The sequence below is a fragment of the Lampetra fluviatilis genome, chromosome 61, assembly GCF_964198595.1.
Source record: "Lampetra fluviatilis chromosome 61, kcLamFluv1.1, whole genome shotgun sequence".
NCBI classification, from domain to species: domain Eukaryota; kingdom Metazoa; phylum Chordata; class Hyperoartia; order Petromyzontiformes; family Petromyzontidae; genus Lampetra; species Lampetra fluviatilis.
In genome coordinates, this window is record NC_136335.1 from 4079850 (window position 1) to 4101873 (window position 22024).

Sequence of the window (22024 nt, forward strand, 5' to 3'; positions counted from 1 at the left end):
GTTGGTGCTTGGTGCAGGGTGCTGAGTGCAGGGTGGCTGGCGCTTGGTGCAGGGTGCTGAGTGCAGGGTGGTTGGTGCAGGGTGCTTGGTGCAGGGTGCTGAGTGCAGGGTGGTTGGTGCTTGGTGCAGGGTGCTGAGTGCAGGGTGGTTGATGCTTGGTGCAGGGTGCTGAGTGCAGGGTGGTTGGTGCTTGGTGCAGGGTGCTGAGTGCAGGGTGGTTGGCGCTTGGTGCAGGGTGCTGAGTGCAGGGTGGTTGGTGCTTGGTGCAGGGTGCTGAGTGCAGGGTGGTTGGCGCTTGGTGCAGGGTGCTGAGTGCAGGGTGGCTGGCGCTTGGTGCAGGGTGCTGAGTGCAGGGTGGTTGGTGCTTGGTGCAGGGTGCTGAGTGCAGGGTGGCTGGCGCTTGGTGCAGGGTGCTGGGTGCAGGGTGGTTGGTGCTTGGTGCAGGGTGCTGAGTGCAGGGTGGTTGGTGCTTGGTGCAGGGTGCTGAGTGCAGGGTGGTTGGTGCTTGGTGCAGGGTGCTGGGTGCAGGGTGGTTGGCGCTTTGTGCAGGGTGCTGAGTGCAGGGTGGTTGGCGCTTGGTGCAGGGTGCTGAGTGCAGGGTGGTTGGCGCTTTGTGCAGGGTGCTGAGTGGAGGGTGGTTGGTGCTTGGTGCAGGGTGCTGAGTGCAGGGTGGTTGGTGCAGGGTGCAGGGTGCTGAGTGCAGGGTGGTTGGTGCTTGGTGCAGGGTGCTGAGTGCAGGGTGGTTGGTGCAGGGTGCTGAGTGCAGGGTGGTTGGCGCTTTGTGCAGGGTGCTGAGTGCAGGGTGGTTGGTGCTTGGTGCAGGGTGCTGGGTGCAGGGTGGTTGGTGCAGGGTGCAGGGTGCTGAGTGCAGGGTGGTTGGTGCAGGGTGCTGAGTGCAGGGTGGTTGGCGCTTTGTGCAGGGTGCTGAGTGCAGGGTGGTTGGTGCTTGGTGCAGGGTGCTGAGTGCAGGGTGGTTGATGCAGGGTGCAGGGTGCTGAGTGCAGGGTGGTTGGTGCAGGGTGCTGAGTGCAGGGTGGTTGGCGCTTGGTGCAGGGTGCTGGGTGCAGGGTGGTTGGTGCTTGGTGCAGGGTGCTGGGTGCAGGGTGGTTGGTGCTTGGTGCAGGGTGCTGAGTGCAGGGTGGTTGGTGCTTGGTGCAGGGTGCTGAGTGCAGGGTGGTTGGTGCAGGGTGCAGGGTGCTGAGTGCAGGGTGGTTGGTGCTGGGTGCAGGGTGCTGAGTGCAGGGTGCTTGGTGCAGGGTGCTGAGTGCAGGGTGGTTGGTGCAGGGTGCTGAGTGCAGGGTGGTTGCTGCAGGGTGCTGAGTGCAGGGTGGTTGGTGCAGGGTGCAGGGTGCTGAGTGCAGGGTGCAGGTGCGTGAGTGTGAGACGGCCGTACCTGACGAGGTTGTGACGAGGTTTTGGTGAGGTTGTGACGAGGTGTGTGTGAGTGTGAGAGAGAGAGTCTGTGAGTATTGAGGTTGTGACGATGTGTGTGTGTGTGTGAGAGTCTGTGAGTATTGAGGTTGTGACGTGTGTGTGTGAGAGAGAGAGAGTCTGTGAGTATTGAGGTTGTGACGTGTGTGTGTGAGAGAGAGAGTCTGTGAGTATTGAGGTTGTGACGTGTGTGTGAGAGAGAGAGAGTCTGTGAGTATTGAGGTTGTGACGAGGTGTGTGTGAGTGTGAGAGAGAGAGTCTGTGAGTATTGAGGTTGTGACGTGTGTGTGAGAGAGAGAGAGAGTCTGTGAGTATTGAGGTTGTGACGTGTGTGTGTGAGTGAGAGAGAGTCTGTGAGTATTGAGGTTGTGACGTGTGTGTGTGTGTGTGAGAGAGTCTGTGAGTATTGAGGTTGCGACGTGTGTGTGTGTGTGAGAGAGTCTGTGAGTATTGAGGTTGCGACGTGTGTGTGTGTGTGAGAGAGAGTCTGTGAGTATTGAGGTTGCGACGTGTGTGTGTGTGTGAGAGAGAGAGTCTGTGAGTATTGAGGTTGTGACGTGTGTGTGTGTGTGTGTGAGAGAGTCTGTGAGTATTGAGGTTGTGACGTGTGTGTGTGTGAGTGTGAGAGAGTCTGTGAGTATTGAGGTTGTGACGTGTGTGTGTGTGTGTGTGAGAGAGTCTGTGAGTATTGAGGTTGTGACGTGTGTGTGTGTGTGTGTGAGAGAGTCTGTGAGTATTGAGGTTGTGACGTGTGTGTGTGTGTGAGAGAGTCTGTGAGTATTGAGGTTGTGACGTGTGTGTGTGTGTGTGTGAGAGAGTCTGTGAGTATTGAGGTTGTGACGTGTGTGTGTGTGTGAGAGAGTCTGTGAGTATTGAGGTTGTGACGTGTGTGTGTGTGTGTGTGAGAGAGTCTGTGAGTATTGAGGTTGTGACGTGTGTGTGTGTGTGTGAGAGAGTCTGTGAGTATTGAGGTTGTGACGTGTGTGTGTGTGTGAGAGAGAGTCTGTGAGTATTGAGGTTGTGACGAGGTGTGTGAGTGAGAGAGAGAGAGTCTGTGAGTATTGAGGTTGTGACGTGTGTGTGTGTGTGAGAGAGTCTGTGAGTATTGAGGTTGTGACGTGTGTGTGTGTGTGAGAGAGAGAGTCTGTAAGTATTGAGGTTGTGACGTGTGTGTGTGTGAGTGAGAGAGTCTGTGCGTATTGAGGTTGTGACGTGTGTGTGTGTGTGTGAGAGAGTCTGTAAGTATTGAGGTTGTGACGTGTGTGTGTGTGTGAGTGTGAGAGAGTCTGTGCGTATTGAGGTTGTGACGTGTGTGTGTGTGTGAGAGACAGAGTCTGTGCGTATTGAGGTTGTGACGTGTGTGTGTGAGTGAGTGAGAGAGAGAGAGTCTGTAAGTATTGAGGTTGTGACGTGTGTGTGTGTGTGAGAGAGAGAGAGAGTCTGTGAGTATTGAGGTTGTGACGTGTGTGTGTGTGAGTGTGTGTGTGAGAGAGTCTGTAAGTATTGAGGTTGTGACGTGTGTGTGTGAGTGAGAGAGTCTGTGAGTATTGAGGTTGCGACGAGGTGTGTGACAGGCCGTACCTGACGAGGTTGTGGGACAGGTGGAGCTCGCGTAGCGACCCCAGCCGCTCCATATGCTCCATCTTCTCGATGACGTTGTGACTCAACGTGAGCACCTCCAGCCGCTCACAGCGCTCCAGGTTCTCGATGTACTGCGCAGCACGCCCGACAGGGGAGTGAGGCTGTGTGTGTGTGCAGTACACACGGGGCGGTGAGCGTGTGTGCAGGACACCACGTATCTATTCCAGGGGCGGTCCTAGACTAGCTGCCAGCAACTGGCGGCCTAGGCGAACCATGCAATTGGCAGATCAAGGCTCAGGCATTTACACCATTGGAACTTCATTTGCCAGTAAACAATATGATAATTGTTTTTTTACCCTTCTAGCTGGCAACAAAACTGACACCTTTTTTACAAGGAGCCATGTTTGCATAGACCACAATACCTGCGGTCATAATGCAAAAAAAAGAAATGAGGTTCCAACGGTGTAAATGCTTGCCCCGAGCTCTCATACTCCGATGGTGCATTGTCTTTGAGTTGTGCGCCTTTTGGCGTCATCTGGCCCAACACCATGTGAGACTAGGCTCTAAGGAAAGCTGTCTCGGGTGTGGACCAATCAACTTCAAGGACAGTGCATACATTATCAGAGTTATGTTTTTGTTTGCATTATGACTACAGGTATTGTGGTTTGTGCAAACATGACTCCTTGTAAAAAAGGTGTCAGTTTTGTTGCCAGATAGAAGGGTAAAAAAACAATGATCGAGGCTCAGGTACTTGGTAAACTGGTAAACATTTTGCCCTTCCCTCCATCCCCCGCGAATATACAATCCCTCGTCACAGCCATCTCTGAGACACACTTAAGCGGTTGTGCTTTCGCTACGTTGTCCCCGCCCTGAAGAAGGACGCTTGTGTTGCGCCCGAAACGTCGTGATTCAATTTAGTTGTTTTCACACTCTTAGGTTTTTTCGGTAAAGTCTCGTAGGTGAAAAAAATAATAAAAAATAATATAAATAATATTTTATTTCTATTATTATTTATATTATTTATTATTTATTTTATTTTTTACCTACATGGTGACTTTACCGACAAGACCAAAGAGTACGAATCCTTGCAGTCACGAAAGCTTCAAATCTAGAATTTTGCCCCTCTTTTCCATTTAATATTGTTTTAAGCGTATTGTTTTAAACAGAGGCATAATTATTCGGTTTGTCCGTCTGTCCATCTGTCCGACCAATGCATTCCCAGAAATGTTGAGAGATTAAATATAATTCATATTCCCTCTGTACGCGCATGGGAGTGCAGTGTCTGCGCGCCGTGTCTGCCCCGCGTCTGTGCCGTGTCTATTCCGTGTCTGCGCGCCGTGTCTATTCCGTGTCTGTGCCGTGTCTGCGCGCCGTGTCTATTCCGTGTCTGTGCCGTGTCTATTCCGTGTCTGCGCGCCGTGTCTGCGCGCCGTGTCTGCCCCGTGTCTATTCCGTGTCTGTGCCATGTCTGCGCGCCGTGTCTATTCCGTGTCTGCGCGCCGTGTCTATTCCGTGTCTATTCCGTGTCTGTGCCGTGTCTGCGCGCCGTGTCTGCCCCGCGTCTGTGCCGTACGCGGAACTTCTTGCCGCCGTCGCGCGCCAGCGCCAGGTTGAGGGAGCGCACGAGCGCCAGGTCCTCCTGCCGGCTCACGCGGCGCAGCAACGCCTCGGTGATGTAGCGCACGCCCTCCTCCACGGGGACGGCGCCGCCACGTGCCGAAGCCGACAGCTCCTCTCCCTCCTCCCGCTCCTCTGCTGGCACCGCGCGTGCACACGGGGCAACACAAAGATCCCCCGTGTAGCCTTTACGGACTATTTGGGGCAAGTGGCGTTAGCGATTAGCAGCACCGACGAAGGCCGGCACGGCGCACGAGGGGGTGGGTGGCCAGCAGCACCATGCCCGGCCGCTTTTGTCTCCAGAGTGGAGATGTTTAGATAGTGCACCAGGTACTAATTTAAGGCTGAGTCGACATAAGGGAGACCCAGGACCGGTTCAAATATTCGCCGACACTGAAATTGGCCACGAGCGGGAATCGAAGTCGGCCCGCCGGGATTGCACAAACCACTGCGCCACCGCTCTCAAACAACAACAACCACCACCGCTATTTGTCACCATGGCGCTTGTGCCAGGCTAGGTGCATCGCTCCCCACACACAGGCACACACATACACAGGTGCACGCACACATGCAGCTGGGAACTGAAAACCCAATTCCTGAAGAAGCTCCCAAGGGTGGCCCCCCCCCCCCCCCGGTCCCTCCGTGACCCCGGCCCCCCCCCCCTCCCTCACCATCGCTGTTGTCGCGCGAGCTGTGAGGTTGCCCCGCTGCTGCTGCTGCCGGTGCCACGGGGGTCACGGGGGTCACGGAACCTCCGCCAGGCCCCCCCCCACCGGTGCGTGAGGACCCCCGCTGGGGCCCCGTCCCCGGGGACGGGCTGCGCGCTGGGGACCCGGCGGGGCCCGGGCTGGCCGTGCGGCCCCTCCCTCTCATCCTCCTCATCCCGGCTGATGATGATGACGATGGTGCTGATGTTGCTGATGCGAGTGCTGCTTTTGCTTCTTCTGCTGGTGATCCTGCTGATGCTGCTGATGCTCCTGCTGATGCTGTTTTTGCTGCTGTTGATGCTGCTGGTGTTGCTGATGCTACTGCTGCTGATGCTGATGCTCCTGCTGATGCTGTTTTTGCTGCTGTTGATGCTGCTGGTGTTGCTGATGCTACTGCTGGTGATGCTGCTGCTGCTCCTGCTGATGCTGTTTTTGCTGCTGTTGATGCTGCTGGTGCTGCTGATGCTACTGCTGCTGATGCTGTTTTTGCTGCTGTTGATGCTGCTGGTGTTGCTGATGCTACTGCTGTTGATGCTGCTGATGCTACTGCTGCTGATGCTGTCTTTGCTGCTGCTGATGCTGTTTTTGCTCCTGCTGATGCTGTCTTTGCTGCTGTTGATGCTGCTGGTGTTGCTGATGCTACTGCTGCTGATGCTGCTGCTGCTCCTGCTGATGCTGTTTTTGCTGCTGTTGATGCTGCTGGTGTTGCTGATGCTACTGCTGCTGATGCTGTTTATGCTGCTGTTGATGCTGTCTTTGCTGCTGTTGATGCTGCTGGTGTTGCTGATGCTACTGCTGGTGATGCTGCTGCTGCTCCTGCTGATGCTGTTTTTGCTGCTGTTGATGCTGCTGGTGCTGCTGATGCTACTGCTGCTGATGCTGCTGCTGATGCTGATGCTCCTGCTGATGCTGTTTTTGCTGCTGTTGATGCTGCTGGTGCTGCTGATGCTACTGCTGCTGATGCTGCTGCTGATGCTGATGCTCCTGCTGATGCTGTTTTTGCTGCTGTTGATGCTGCTGGTGCTGCTGATGCTACTGCTGGTGATGCTGCTGCTGCTCCTGCTGATGCTACTGCTGCTGATGATGCTGCTGCTCCTGCTGATGCTGCTGGTGCTGATGATGCTACTGCTGCTGATGATGCTGCTGCTCCTGCTGATGCTGCTGGTGCTGCTGATGCTACTGCTGCTGATGCTACTGCTGGTGGTGCTGCTGCAAGTGCTGGTGCTGCTGAAACCAGAGACACACGGAGACACGGAGGCACAAGAATGCATTTCGAAAGCAAGATTGATCAAGAGAGTTGTTTATCGAGCAAAGATTAATCGAGTCTCAAGACGCTTCCCAAGGAGGGTCCTGCACTGAGATGTTTGGACGTCTTCCCTTGCGGAGCGTTTTCATATCGAGAGGACTGACAGAACGAGTTGAGATACGGCAGGAGACAGCAGGGGGACAAGGGGACACAGAGAGACACGGGGATAGACGGAGGCAGAGGGAGACACAAGGATACAGGGAGATACGGAGATATTTTAGGGCACACAGGGGGCTAGAGGGAGGCACAGGGGAACACAGAGACATACAGAGGGACACGGGGAGAATCTAGGAAACATAGAGAGACACAGGATGACACATCGTGACATGGGAGGGCACACAAAGGAAGGCACAAGTGGACACGGAGACACACGGAGACTCGCGGCGACGCGCCGAGTCTCACGGAGACACATCAGAGGACGCGTGGGGACACACGGAGACGCGTGGGGACACACGGGGACGCGGGCAGCGGCCCGTGTCACGGATCAATACCGGTGCTTGTGTCACACTCGACGCGTTACCAACACCGCATTCACTTCCCTATCTCACCAGCAGTGCAGCGCACCGCACACTCACAGCACCGCCCCAGACTCCCACAATGATTCACCACTCGGAGACACTGCGATAACGCACCGTGCACTCACAGCACCGCACACTCACAGCACCGCCCCAGACTCCCACTGTCACTCACCACTCGGAGACACTGCGATAACGCACCGTGCACTCACAGCACCGCCCTAGACTCCCACTGTCACTCACCACTCGGAGACACTGCGATAACGCACCGTGTACTCACAGCATCGCCCCAGACTCCCACTGTCACTCACCACTCGGAGACACTGCGATAACGCACCGTGCACTCACAGCACCGCCCCAGACTCCCACTGTCACTCACCACTCGGAGACACTGCGATAACGCACCGTGCACTCACAGCACCGCACACTCACAGCACCGCCCCAGACTCCCACTGTCACTCACCACTAGTAGACACTGCGATAACGCACCGTGTACTCACAGCACCGCCCCAGACTCCCACTGTCACTCACCACTCGGAGACACTGCGATAACGCACCGTGCACTCACAGCACCGCCCCAGACTCCCACTGTCACTCACCACTCGGAGACACTGCGATAACACACTGTGCACTCACAGCACCGCCCCAGACTCCCACTGTCACTCACCACTCGGAGACACTGCGATAACGCACCGTGCACTCACAGCACCGCCCCAGACTCCCACTGTCACTCACCACTCGGAGACACTGCGATAACGCACTGTGCACTCACAGCACCGCCCCAGACTCCCACTGTCACTCACCACTCGGAGACACTGCGATAACGCACTGTGCACTCACAGCACCGCCCCAGACTCCCACTGTCACTCACCACTCGGAGACACTGCGATAACGCACCGTGCACTCACAGCACCGCCCCAGACTCCCACGATCACTCACCACTAGTAGACACTGCGATAACGCACCGTGTACTCACAGCACCGTGTACTCACAGCACCGCCCCAGACTCCCACGATCACTCACCACTCGGAGACACTGCGATAACGCACCGTGTACTCACAGCACCGTGTACTCACAGCACCGTGTACTCAGCGCTGCCCGACTCCCACCGTCACAGCAGCACGAGGAAACACTGCGACAGCGCTAAGATGAGTGTCATCATCACTGGCACGGCTGCAGCGTCTGTAGGAAGTCGATAGAGTGGATTGGCCGTGGCAACGGCACCCACACCATTAAACTAAACTAAAAACTAAACGAAACGGCACACATACAGAGTGGAATGCCCGTGCAGTGGCACCCACACCATTAAACTAAACTAAAAACTAAACGAAACGGCACACATACAGAGTGGAATGCCCGTGCAGTGGCACCCACACCATTAAACTAAACTAAAAACTAAACGAAACGGCACACATACAGAGTGGAATGCCCGTGCAGTGGCACCCACACCATTAAACTAAACTAAAAACTAAACGAAACGGCACACATACAGAGTGGAATGCCCGTGCAGTGGCACCCACACCATTAAACTAAACTAAAAACTAAACGAAACGGCACACATACAGCAGCAGCTGCTTCACTGCGAATCTCACTGCGTCCCGGTCATGTGACACGCAGTGAGAATGGGAAGATTGTCTGCGTGTGCCGCGTGTGTCGGCGTGTCGGCGTGCGTCAGCGCCTCAGAGTGTGTTCCTCGTGTGTGTGTGTGCTACGTGTCAGTGCATTCCATGTGTCAGTGTGCTCCACACGTGTGTGTGTACTGCAGTGTTTTGCGTGTCAGTGTGTTCCGCGTGTGTGTGTACCGCGTTTCAGTGTGTTCTGCGTGTGTGCTGTGTGTCAGTGTGTTAGTGTGTTAGTATGTGCCGCGTGTGTGCGTACCACGTGTCAGTGTGTTAGTGTGTTAGTATGTGCCGCGTGTGTGTGTGCTGTGTGTCAGTGTGTCAGTGTGTTAGTGTGTTAGTATGTGCCGCGTGTGTGCGTACCACGTGTCAGTGTGCTCTGCGTGTGTGTGTGCTGTGTGTCAGTGTGTTAGTGTGATAGTGTGTTAGTGTGTTAGTATGTGCCGCGTGTGTGTGTGCTGTGTGTCAGTGTGTTAGTGTGATAGTGTGTTAGTGTGTTAGTATGTGCCGCGTGTGTGTGTGCTGTGTGTCAGTGTGTTAGTGCTGTCCTTGTGTTAGTGTGTTAGTATGTGCCGCGTGTGTGTGTGCTGTGTGTCAGTGTGTTAGTGCTGTCCTTGTGTTAGTGTGTTAGCATGTGCCGCGTGTGTGTGTGTGCTGTGTGTCAGTGTGTTAGTGCTGTCCTTGTGTTAGTGTGTTAGTATGTGCCGCGTGTGTGTGTGCTGTGTGTCAGTGTGTTAGTGTGATAGTGTGTTAGTGTGTTAGTATGTGCCGCGTGTGTGTGTGCTGTGTGTCAGTGTGTTAGTGTGATAGTGTGTTAGTGTGTTAGTATGTGCCGCGTGTGTGTGTGCTGTGTGTCAGTGTGTTAGTGTGATAGTGTGTTAGTGTGTTAGTATGTGCCGCGTGTGTGTGTGCTGTGTGTCAGTGTGTTAGTGCTGTCCTTGTGTTAGTGTGTTAGTATGTGCCGCGTGTGTGTGTGCTGTGTGTCAGTGTGTTAGTGCTGTCCTTGTGTTAGTGTGATAGTATGTGCCGCGTGTGTGAGTATCACGTGTCAGCGCGTCAGTGTGTTCCGCGCATCAGTGTTTCGCGTGTGTACTGCGATGTTCTGTGTGTGAGAGTGTGTTCCGCGTGTGTGCGTACCGTATATCAGCGCGTCAGTGTGTTCCATGCATCGGTGTAATGCGGTGTTCTGTGTGCCAGTGTATTGCGTGTGTGTGCGTACCGAGTGTGTGCGTACCGAGTGTGTGTGTTCCGCGTGTCAGCGTGTCAGTGTGTTCCACTTGCGAGTGTTTCCCGTGTGTGCGTACCGCGTGCGTGTGTGTTCCGTGTGTGTGTGTGTACCGTGTATCAGCGCGTCAGTGTGTTCCATGCATCGGTGTACTGCGGTGTTCTGTGTGTCAGTGTATTGCGCATGTGTGCGTACCGCGTGTTCCTTGTGTGTGTGTACTGCGTGCGTGTGTACCGCGTGTGCGTGTGTACCGTGTGTGTGTGTACCGTGTGTACCGCGTGCGTGTGCGTACCACGTGTGTGTGTGTACCACGCGTGTGTGTTCCGCGTGTGCGATCTCACCACACGTTGGCCGCACTTCCTCCTTGGCAGCCGAGTCGCGGCTGGTTGTAGCGAGCGGCTACGAGGCCTCCGTCTCAAGAGCTCCACGACTCAAGAGCTCCACGTCTCTCGCTCCACTCCTTGTCGAGCGTCACACAAGACGGTGTTGGGGGGGGGGGGGGAACGGTGGCGCAGCGGTTAGCAGCATACAACACTCTGAACCCGACTGTCCGAGTTTGATTCCTGGCCACGGCCAAGATCGGTGGCGAGTGACGTCAGATTAAAAGCCAAAGTGTGAGTTCCTGGCTCAAATCAACCAACACTGAAATGTTTACAGCCCTTCCAGAGCCAGTTAGTGGGAAACTCCACGTTGCTATGACGGGGGTAGGGAAGTCTCTCTAGATGACAACTGCTGGTGACTTCCACACAAAGTGGTGATTGCTTTATCCGCCCCGCATGGAGGGATGAATGATGATGGAATCAGTCAACCCATGGGGAAAACTCATTTCCATAGGATGACATTGGGTACACGGATTCCCACAGGGTAACATACATTTGTAGGGGTGTTAGAGAGAGAGCCCGTTATGCATGGCAGCCTATGGTAAACAAACACAGTAGGCGGGGCTACATGTGTGCACAAGCAGGTGCCCTCTGCGACGTCCGCGCCAGACACCCTGGGGGGTCGATTCGGTCGTTATGATCCCCCGGGGCCCCACCCCTCAGGGAGGGGTTGGGTATAAAAGGGGAATGTATCGAAGGGCTCGGGAGTGATGTTTAGCTAAAGAAGAGGAGGCGGAAGACGTCTGAGATAGAGCCCTGGACTCCCCCTGGTACGCCGTCCTTATCAGGACCGCGCAGGCTCGAGCCAGTGGCGTGGTACCAGAGCCAGAGCCAGTGCTGGTCTGGACTCTGGGTACCGGGCCCGACTGACCAGTGTCGGGCCAAGATAGCCTCCCCTAGCCCATTAGTGGAGGACTCAGAGGCAGGCTAGGGTTAGCTAGAGAGGTGTGTCCTCAGATAGACGGGTGAGGGGGCCGATACCCCCTCAAATGTGTATGTCACAACGTTGGTGTTAAATAAACAAGTGTGCCTCCAACTCCGGTGTGAACGAGTCGTGAGCGTTACTACACATTTATAGAGGGTTTGATTACCTCGAATGTTACTGGCAAGGAAGGGGCTTGAACTTTAACGGTCACAATCTGAACAATACATCGGTGACAATCTGGTCAGGTGGTGGAGGGGCTTAACGACAATGATTTTACACTATGAGACATTTCCTTTACCAGTTGCAAAATATAGTAATAGGTTAGGTTTTTACCCTTTCAACTGGTACAAAAACTGACACCTTTATACAAGGCATCATGTTTGCAATAACCACAACACAAGCAGTCAAAATGCAAACAAAAAGAAACAACTGATGATGATAATGATTTAACAGAATAAAACCGCGGCTTTAAAACGCATTGAATAATATATAATAGGCGACGTTTCGGTCAATGGGCCTTCTGCACGGCACACGTTCGTCAACAGAGCGGGGAGACTCAGGGTCTCGGGGGAGACACGGGGAGACAGGGGAGAGAGACACGGGGAGACAGGGGAGAGACAGGGGGAGACAGAGGAGAGAGACAGGGGGAGACAGAGGAGACACGGGGAGAGAAACACGGGGAGAGAAACACGGGGAGAGAGACACGGGGAGAGAGACACGGGGAGACACAGAGAGACACGGGGAGACAGGGGGGAGACACGGGGAGACAGGGGGGAGACAGGGGGAGACACGGGGAGACAGGGGGGAGACACGGGGAGACAGGGGAGAGACACGGGGAGACACGGGGAGACAGGGGAGAGACACGGGGAGACAGGGGAGAGACACGGGGAGACAGGGGAGAGACAGGGGAGAGACACGGGGAGACAGGGGGGAGACACGGGGAGACAGGGGGAGACACGGGGAGACAGGGGGGAGACACGGGGAGACAGGGGAGAGACACGGGGAGACACGGGGAGACAGGGGAGAGACAGGGGGAGACACGGGGAGACAGGGGGGAGACACGGGGAGACAGGGGAGAGACACGGGGAGACACGGGGAGACAGGGGGGAGACAGGGGGAGACACGGGGAGACAGGGGGGAGACACGGGGAGACAGGGGAGAGACACGGGGAGACACGGGGAGACAGGGGAGAGACACGGGGAGACAGGGGAGAGACACGGGGAGACAGGGGAGAGACAGGGGAGAGACACGGGGAGACAGGGGGGAGACACGGGGAGACAGGGGGAGACACGGGGAGACAGGGGGGAGACACGGGGAGACAGGGGGAGACACGGGGAGACAGGGGGGAGACAGGGGGGAGACACGGGGAGACAGGGGGAGACACGGGGAGACAGGGGGGAGACAGGGGAGACAGGGGGGAGACACGGGGAGACAGGGGGAGACACGGGGAGACAGGGGGGAGACACGGGGAGACAGGGGAAAGACACGGGGAGACAGGGGGGAGACACGGGGAGAGACACGGGGAGACAGGGGAGAGAGACACGGGGAGACAGGGGAGAGAGACACGCGGAGACAGGGGAGAGAGACACGGGGAGACAGGGGGGAGACACGGGGAGACAGGGGAGAGACACGGGGAGATAGACACGGGGAGAGAGACACGGGGAGAGAGACACGGGGGAGAGAGACACGGGGAGACAGGGGGGAGAGACAAGGGGAGGGAGACACGGGGAGAGAGACACGGGGAGAGAGATACGGGGAGAGAGAGACACGGTGAGAGAGAGACACGGGGAGACAGGGGGGAGAGACACGGGGAGACAGGGGGAGACACGGGGGGAGAGATACGGGGCGATACGGGGGAGAGAGACACGGGGAGACAGGGGGAAGAGACACGGGGAGGGAGACATGGGGAGGGAGACATGGGGAGAGAGACACGGGGAGAGATACGGGGAGACAGGGGGGAGAGACACGGGGAGGGAGACACGGGGAGATAGACACGGGGAGAGATACGGGGAGACAGGGGGGAGAGACACGGGGAGGGAGACACGGGGAGAGAGACACGGGGAGACAGGGGAGAGATACGGAGGGAGAGAGAGGAGAGAGACACGGGGAGAGAGACACGGGGAGAGATACGGGGAGACAGGGGGGAGAGACACGGGGAGACACGGGGAGAAAGACACGGGGAGACACGGGGAGACACGGGGGAGAGAGACACGGGGAGAGACACACGGGGAGAGAGACACGGGGAGAGAGACACTGGGGAGAAAGACACGGGGAAGAGAGACATGGGGGAGAGAGACGTGGGGGGAGAGACACAGGGAGAGAGACACGGGGAGAGAGACACGGGGAGACAGGGGAGAGAGACACGGGGGAGAGACACGGGGGAGAGACACGGGGAGAGAGACACGGAGAGACACGGGGAGACACGGGAGATACACCGGGAGAGAGACACGGGGCGACACGGGGGAGAGAGACACGGGGAGACAGGGGGAAGAGACACGGGGAGAGATACGGGGAGACAGGGGGGAGAGACACGGGGAGGGAGACACGGGGAGATAGACACGGGGAGAGAGACACGGGGAGACAGGGGGGAGAGACACGGGGAGACAGGAGAGAGACACGGGGAGGGAGACACGGGGAGAGAGACACGGGGAGACAGGAGAGAGACACGGGGAGAGAGACACGGGGAGAGAGACACGGGGAGAGAGACACGGGGAGAGAGACACGGGGAGAGAGACACGGGGAGAGAGACACGGGGAGAGAGACACGGGGAGAGCGAGAAGGGCGGCGTGCAGAACGAGAGAGAGAGAGCGAGCGAGAGGTGGGGGTTGACATAAAGCAAAGTAAAAAAAAAGATACGAAATAATGAACGAAGCAAAGTGCCGAATACACCGAGAATCTTCTTGTTTCCACTGATCGTAAACAAGAGAGAGCGAGAGGGGAGAGAGACGCAGGTAGCCACAGGTTTACTCACTCAGGTGGACGCAGCGATATTCGGGTCGACTCAGCGACTCTGCCTCGGGTCGACTCTGCCTCGGGTCGACTCAGGGACCCTTCCTGAGGTGGACTCAGGTGGACTCAGGGACCCTGACTGAGGTGGACTCAGGTGGACTCAAGGACCCTGACTGAGGTGGACTCAGGTGGACTCAGGGACCCTGACTGAGGTGGACTCAGGTGGACTCAGGGACCCTGACTGAGGTGGACTGAGGTGGACTCAGGGACCCTGACTGAGGTGGACTCAGGTGGACTCAGGGACCCTGACTGAGGTGGACTCAGGTGGACTCAGGGACCCTGACTGAGGTGGACTCAGGTGGACTCAGGGACCCTGACTGAGGTGGACTCAGGTGGACTCAGGGACCCTGACTCAGGTGGACTCAGGGACCCTGACTGAGGTGGACTCAGGTGGACTCAGGGACCCTGACTGAGGTGGACTCAGCGAGAAGTCGCTGCCGCCGCCGCCGCCGCGCGAGATTCGCCCGCGCCGCCGCCGCCGCGGCCGCGTCGCGCCGTCTCCACGGCAACGCGCGGGGCCCCTCGCGACGCCATCTTGCTCAGGGTGGCGCGAGCGTGGGGACCGGGCGTGATGTCATCAACAAGCGGCTCCCCCCCCCCCCACTACCCCCCCTACTCAAGGTGGCTGACAATCCTCACCCAAGATGGAGAGGGGGGGGGAAGAACTCGACGTCGCAGAAACGTGACATCGTTAGACGCACGTGGTCGCTAGGAGATGTTGACTACCTCGCCTGGTGTGCAGGAGGTCGTGGGTTCCATCCAGACCCTGACGCCTGCTGCTGTGTATTTGGAGTTTGCGTGTCTCTCTCTCTCATCATCACGGTGGCTAGGAGATGTTGACTACCTCGCCTGGTGTGCAGGAGGTCGTGGGTTCCATCCAGACCCTGACGCCTGCTGCTGTGTATTTGGAGTCTGCGTGTCTCTCTCTCTCATCATCACGGTGGCTAGGAGATGTTGACTACCTCGCCTGGTGTGCAGGAGGTCGTGGGTTCCATCCAGACCCTGACGCCTGCTGCTGTATATTTGGAGTTTGCGTGTCTCTCTCTCATCATCATCAAGGTGGCTAGGAGATGTTGACTACCTCGCCTGGTGTGCAGGAGGTCGTGGGTTCGATCCCGACCCTGACGCCTGCTGCTGTACATTTGGAGTTTGCGTGTCTCTCTCTCCCCCCGTGGTCGCGTGGATTTGTCTCCAAGACCTCCGAGTTTTCTCCCCCTCCACATTGAGCATCAACATCACGCGTTTAGATGATTTGGCTGAGATGCATTTCCACACGATGATGATAATGATGATAAACCACTTGGGTTGGGCTATCATTTGTGACCAGGTCGATAATGAACAAGCTCTACCTGGTAATATAAAAAGCTTAGGGGCCGTCCATAAATGACGTCACGCACCTAGCGGGGCGGGGTCGGACATTTGTGACGATGTGTGACGAGGGGGGGGGTGGGTTTGAGAAATGTGACGTCACATCAAAATGCGCAACTTTAAATAAATATAGACTACACGTTCTACTTAATTAAATAGACTTTTTAATAAATGTTTTCTCCTACGACATTAAATACGCACTACAATGACAATAGTTTAAAGCGATTTGAAGCATGTTTTTTTTGGGGGGGGGGGTCAGGCAGAGCTTTGTGACGTCATATTTGAGGGGGGGGCAGAGCTTTGTGACGTCATATTTGAGGGGGGGGGGCAGAGCTTTGTGACGTCATATTTGAGGGGGAGGGCAGAGCTTTGTGACGTCATATTTGAGGGGGGGGGGCAGAACTTTGTGACGTCATATTTGAGGGGGAGGGCAGAGCTTTGTGACGTCATATTTGAGGGGGGGGGCAGAACTTTGTGACGTCATATTTGAGGGGGAGGGCAGAGCTTTGTGACGTCATATTTGAGGGGGGTGGTCTGACTTTTTGTGACGCCGTGTGACGAAGGGGGGGAGGGGTCAAAAATCGTCCAAAATCGCGTGACGTCATTTATGGACGGCCCCTTATTTAATTTTTGATTTGCTGACCATCTCGTGTTTGTATTCGCTCTTGTGACGTCACCCGCCCCGACTGGAGATCTGTGAAGAAGTGCTTCATAGCTCTTCGGATTCCTGCTGAAGTTACAAAGATTTTGATTCTGTGTCCGATGATGCCTCGGGAACAACTGTTGTCAGCCATGCGAGTCAACCCACAGCATAAATGACGTCACGCGATTTTTGACGATTTTTTACCCCCCCCCCTCCCCTGTGACGTCACACGGCGTCACAAAAAGTCAGACCCCCCCCCCCCTCAAATATGACGTCACAAAGCTCTGCCCTCCTCCCCCCCCCTTGAAAATAAAACATGCTTCAAATCGCTTTAAACTATTGTCATTGTAGTGCGTATTTAATGTGGCGCTGCACTCTGATGTTGTAGGAGAAAACATTTATTAAAAAGTCTATTTAATTAAGTAGAACGTGTTGTCTATACTATATTTATTTAAAGTTGCGCATTTTGATGTGACGTCACATTTCTCAACCCCCCCCCCACTCCTCGTCACACATCGTCACAAATGTCTGCCCCCCACCCCCCCCCCTAGGTGCGTGTACTGTACAGTAGTGTAGTGTGTAGTGTGTGCACGTTTGTTGAACTTCTTTCGCACCACGCGAATCGGAGGTGCGGGGCGAAGGACAACAGACTAAACACTAAAAGTTGTTCTAGACAAACGAGTTTAGTCAATCTCGACGATTTAAAAGCGCACGGTTTCCTCATTTCGGACGTGAACGCGGAGGAGCCAGCCGCCGACCAATCGGAGGGCTCGCTTCTCCACGTCACGCAAAACGGATCGACGAATCGGAAGGCTCGCTTGTTTCTCCGTGTCACGCAAAACGGAGAATCGACCAATCGGAGGTCTCGCTCGCTTCTCCGCGTCACGCAAAACAACGGAGGATCGACCAATCGGAGGTCTCGCTCGCTTCTTCGCGTCACGCAAAACAACGGAGGATCGACCAATGGGAGCACTCGCTCGCTTCTCCACGTCGTGCAAAACAACGGAGGATCGACCAATCGGAGTGCTCGCTTGCTTCTCCGTGTCACGCAAAACAACGGAGGATCGACCAATCGGAGTGCTCGCTTGCTTCTCCGTGTCACGCAAAACAACGGAGGATCGATCAATCGGAGGGCTCGCTCGTTTCTCCGCGTCGTGCAAAACAACGGAGGATCGACCAATCGGAGGGCTCGCTCGCTTCTCCGCGTCGCGCAAAACAACGGAGGATCGACCAATCGGAGGGCTCGCTCGCTTCTCCGCGTCGTGCAAAACAACGGAGGATCGACCAATCGGAGGTCTCGCTCGCTTCTCCGCGTCGTGCAAAACAACGGAGGATCGACCAATCGGAGGTCTCGCTCGTTTCTCCGTGTCGCGCAAAACAACGGAGGATCGACCAATGGGAGCGCGCGTGTTGCCGAAGTACCCCTCTCCCCCCACGATTGATGGCGAAATGAACGGAAAGCGGAGAACGAAATCGACAACAGGCCGGCCTTTAATCCACAATCTGAGCGCGAGCTCACAATCATTTACACCGCAGAATTCACACGCACCCCCCCCCCCCCCAGCGTGGTGTCGGAGCACATCCACACCAGTGACCAGTGTAAAGGAGACCCCGCCCCCCGCCCCACCTCTCTCTAAGGCCCCCCCCCCCAACAGCCAATCTAAGTGACCCGCCAACGCCAACCCTGCTGTGTACAATGCCTCTTTCTCTCTCTCTCCCTCCTCTCGAAAGAAGTAGCCGACCGAGTCCTTGATGATTGTAAGGGACCCCCACCCCCCCCCCCCCACACGGCACGGCACGCCCCGTCCACTCTAACTTTGACGCTCACCTGTGCAGGATCGATAGCTATCTTCTCGGTTCTTTCGGTAAAGTCACGTAGAAGGGAAATAATGAAATAATAAAAATAAAACATCATAAAATACAAAGTCACGTAGAAGGGAAATAATAAAATAATAAAAATAAAACATAATAAAATACAAAGTCACGTAGAAGGGAAATAATAAAAATAAAACATCATAAAATACAAAGTCACGTAGAAGGGAAATAATAAAATAATAAAAATAAAACATTAAATACAAAGTCACGTAGAAGGGAAATAATAAAATAATAAAAATAAAACATCATAAAATACAATTCTCACGTTTCGGCCACAACGCAAGCAGCCGTCCTCAGGTGAAGAACAGGTCTGTTGGAAAGACAGCGTCTGAATGAACACCACCAGGCTTGGAAACCCAGCTTAAATATACGCTGCCAAGCCTGGTGGTGTTCATTCAGACGCTGTCTTTCCAACAGACCTGTTCTTCACCTGAGGACGGCTGCTTGCGTTGTGGCCGAAACGTCGTGAGAATTGTATTTTATTATGTTTTATTTTTATTATTTTATTATTTCCCTTCTACGTGACTTTACCGAAAGAACCAAGAAGATGAATCCCTGCAGTCACGAAAGATTTAAATCGAGATCGACACAGCAAATCTGGCTGTGACGGTCACACCTGATGACGGAGACTTGTGTTGCCTCCGAAACGTCGTGATTTTTATTATTTTATTTTTATTAATTTTAATTTCATTTTCTACCCACGTCACTTTACCGAAAATGAATCCTTGCAGTCACGAAAGCTTCAAATCTAGAATCGATAGCTAGTTTATGTGGCCCATCGTGTTGAGTGACTACTGCTGCTGCTGCTGCTACCTGCGGCGAGAGGTCGCAACCGGGTACCCGATACCCGTACCCTACCCGATACCCGGCTACCCGTACCCGGCCAGGTACGGGTACCCGTTTGCGACCCTGGTGCGGCTGGGTACGGGTACGGGTAAGGAATCAAAACCCGTTTGCGACCTTTGCCTGCGGCGCTGTCTTCGTGTGGGGGCTGGGAGCCCTTTTGGTGTTGCTGTTTTGTGCTGCCCTTTGCCCCGAGCCGGTTAAATCAGACTAATATAAATAATGAACTTGTTACGTATTTATACGCAGCGACTCGCTTGCCACTTTCTCTCCATTCCGCACTCCGATCGTGTGCGTGTACATTGTTCATAATGAAGGTATTCTGGCAAATCGCCCGTTGACGCTGGAAGTGATTTCCTGCGAAACGTCGCGTTCCTCAAATTGTAAATGTCGTGGATTTACCCTCCCAACACATCCGGCGGGCAGATGTAGCAAAACTAATTGGAAGCGTTTTGTTCACGCGACTAACCTAACTTGGCCGTGCCGGGCGGTGGAGGGGTTACGACACAACATTTGTACCTCATGCGATCTACCCCCAAAGAAAACCTTTGATACGAATAATATTGGTCGCCGAATGCGTCCTGCGTGTCAAACTTGCTTTGCTGTTGAAACTCCCCGACCCCGTGCCCCACACTGAACATGTGTGAAAAAGCGCTTCATAGCTCATCGGATTCCTCCCGCAGTCGAAATAAAGATTATCATTCTAAGGGGGGTCCCTTCCAATTCAACCCCCTGTCTGTCAAAAGGATCCCCTCCCAGGGACCCCCTCCCCCCGGAACCCCCCGTCACACCCCCCACTGCCACTGGGGGGTGTGGATGATCGCGTGAGATTTTGTGGCGGAGAAATCAAGAGCGACGGCCAAGGCGGAGAAAAACCTCGACTTGAGATGATGCGATCATTCGTTCAGGGGCAGAGCGCCGTGCACCGACAGACGGTGCCCGGCGCTGGCGCTTGCTGCTCGGCCCGTCTGCAGGATAGCACGGTGGTGGTGGTGGTGGCGGTGGTGGTGGTGGTGGCGGTGGTGGTGGTGGTGGTGGTGGTGGCGGTGGTGGTGGCGGTGGCGGTGGTGGTGGCGGCGGTGGTGGTGGCGGTGGTGGTGGTGGTGGCGGTGGTGGCGGTGGTGGTGGTGGTGGCGGTGGTGGCGGTGGTGGCGGTGGTGGTGGTCGTTGGGTCGTGGATAGAGAAGTCGCCCCCCACCCCCCCGCACGCCGACTGGGTGAGATCCACGTCAGAGTGGGACGATCACGGCGCTTGGTCGTGATCGCCACCGCTGCCCTAAACAGGCTTCAGTGACTCCCCCCCCCTTCTCCCCTGGAATGCACTTCCTGTGTTCACAACCGCCCCTCCTCCCCCCTGCTCCCCATCTCAGAAGTTGGGCTTGTGCTTCTTCACCTCCACCATGAGGTGGTGGATGTTGATGAGCTCCCCGCGCACCGCCAGGTTCTTGAACGGCGGCTGGGACAGCACCTTCTGGAAGCGGTGGTAGTACTGGATGAGCTGCGTGAGGGCGCCCTGCACGGAGTGGAAGGGGGGGGGGGGGTCAGAGGGCGAGGGAGGGGCGGCACGTGGGGTCGGAGGGCAATGGAGGGGCGTGGCACGTGGGGTCAGAGGGCGAGGGAGGGGCGCGGCATGTGGGGTCGGAGGGCGAGGGAGGGGCGCGGCATGTGGGGTCGGAGGGCGAGGGAGGGGGGGCGGTACGCGGGGTCAGAGGGCGAGGGATGGGCGCGGCACATGGGGTCGGAGGGCGAGGGATGGGCGCGGCACGTGGGGTCAGAGGGCGACGGAGCAGGGCGGCACGTGGGGTCGGAGTGCGAGGAGCTGGAGCTCCACCCCCCCCCCACCTGTGGGGTGGTGTTCACGGTGGCGGGGGGGGGGGGGGGTCGGTGGGCGGTGAGTGGCGGTGAGTGGCGGTGGTCACCTGGATGATGCCGGTGCCGTTCTTGAAGTTGGTGAAGGAGCGCATCACGTCCTGGTTGATGCCCTCGATCGCCGACTTCCACGTCGAGCCGAACCCGCGCACCAGCGACACCACGTGCGCTGGGAGACGCGGGGGAGACGCAAACACGGAGTCACGGGGAGGCACGGGCAACATGGCGACACACAGACACGGAGTCACGGGGAGACACGAGGTGACGCAGGGAGACACACAGACACAGAGATACGGGGAGACACGAGGTGACGCAGGGAGACACAGAGACACGGAGATACGGGGAGACACGAGGTGACGCAGGGAGACACAGAGACACGGAGATACGGGGAGACACGGGCAAGGAGTGACGGGGAGACGTGGAGAGACACGGGGACACAAAGACAGGGAGCCCTGGGGAGACACGGGGACGTGAAGGGATACACGGGGACACGGGGACGAGACTAGAGACACGAAGGAGACAGAGACAGGGAAACACGGCGAGATGCGGGGGTGCGAAGGGAGACACAGAGACACGGGGACACGAAGGGAGACACAGAGACACGGGGACACGAAGGGAGACACAGAGACACGGAGCCACGGGGAGATGCGGGGACAAGAAGGGAGACACAGAGACACAAAGGGAGACACAGAAACAAGGGACCCCTCCACTGTTGCCGAGACACCTCCACACTCCTCACTCCTCCCGTGGCTGCCATTTGCCCCCCCCCCCCCACCTGGTCCCCCCCTCCCCACCCCCCCAGCATCGGTAGCCCCCCTCCCCCTGCCCCCCTGCCCCCTGCCCCCCTGCCCCCCTCCCCTGCCCCCTGCCCCCCTCCCCCTGCCCCCCTCCCCCTGCCCCCCTCCCCCTGCCCCCCCCCCTCACCCTCGTGGAGCTGGATGCGCTCGAGCTGCCCCTTCTCAGTGAGAGACTCGGCCTCCTTCACGAAGGCGATCATCCCCCCAAACGGCGGGGCCAGGATCTCCTCCACAAACTCCTGGGGGGAGAGGGGGGGGGGGAGAGCGCCGCACTGCTGATGAGCACCGGGTGACGAAGCAGGAGGGAGGGGGGC

General features: G+C 56.4%; 2 protein-coding genes across 2 annotated transcripts in view; both read right to left on the bottom strand.

The window, feature by feature from the left end:
* The window catches only part of LOC144951235 (uncharacterized), a 129991-nt gene extending 123927 nt beyond the window's left edge, over positions 1-6064 (bottom strand). Inside the window, exons 1-3 of the mRNA XM_078881385.1 lie at positions 5301-6064; positions 4586-4764; positions 3013-3143 (exon numbers count right to left, since the gene is read on the bottom strand). Coding sequence (XP_078737511.1) covers positions 3013-3143; positions 4586-4764; positions 5301-5511 — 521 coding nt within the window. The 5' untranslated portion in view covers positions 5512-6064. The remainder of the gene's footprint in view (positions 1-3012; positions 3144-4585; positions 4765-5300) is intronic.
* A 12597-nt stretch (positions 6065-18661) lies between these two features.
* Positions 18662-22024, bottom strand: part of VPS52 (VPS52 subunit of GARP complex) — a 25976-nt gene continuing 22613 nt past the window's right edge. The window contains exons 10-12 of the mRNA XM_078881386.1: positions 21838-21949; positions 20964-21082; positions 18662-20557 (exon numbers count right to left, since the gene is read on the bottom strand). Of these exons, the coding sequence (XP_078737512.1) occupies positions 20411-20557; positions 20964-21082; positions 21838-21949 (378 nt within the window). The 3' untranslated portion in view covers positions 18662-20410. The remainder of the gene's footprint in view (positions 20558-20963; positions 21083-21837; positions 21950-22024) is intronic.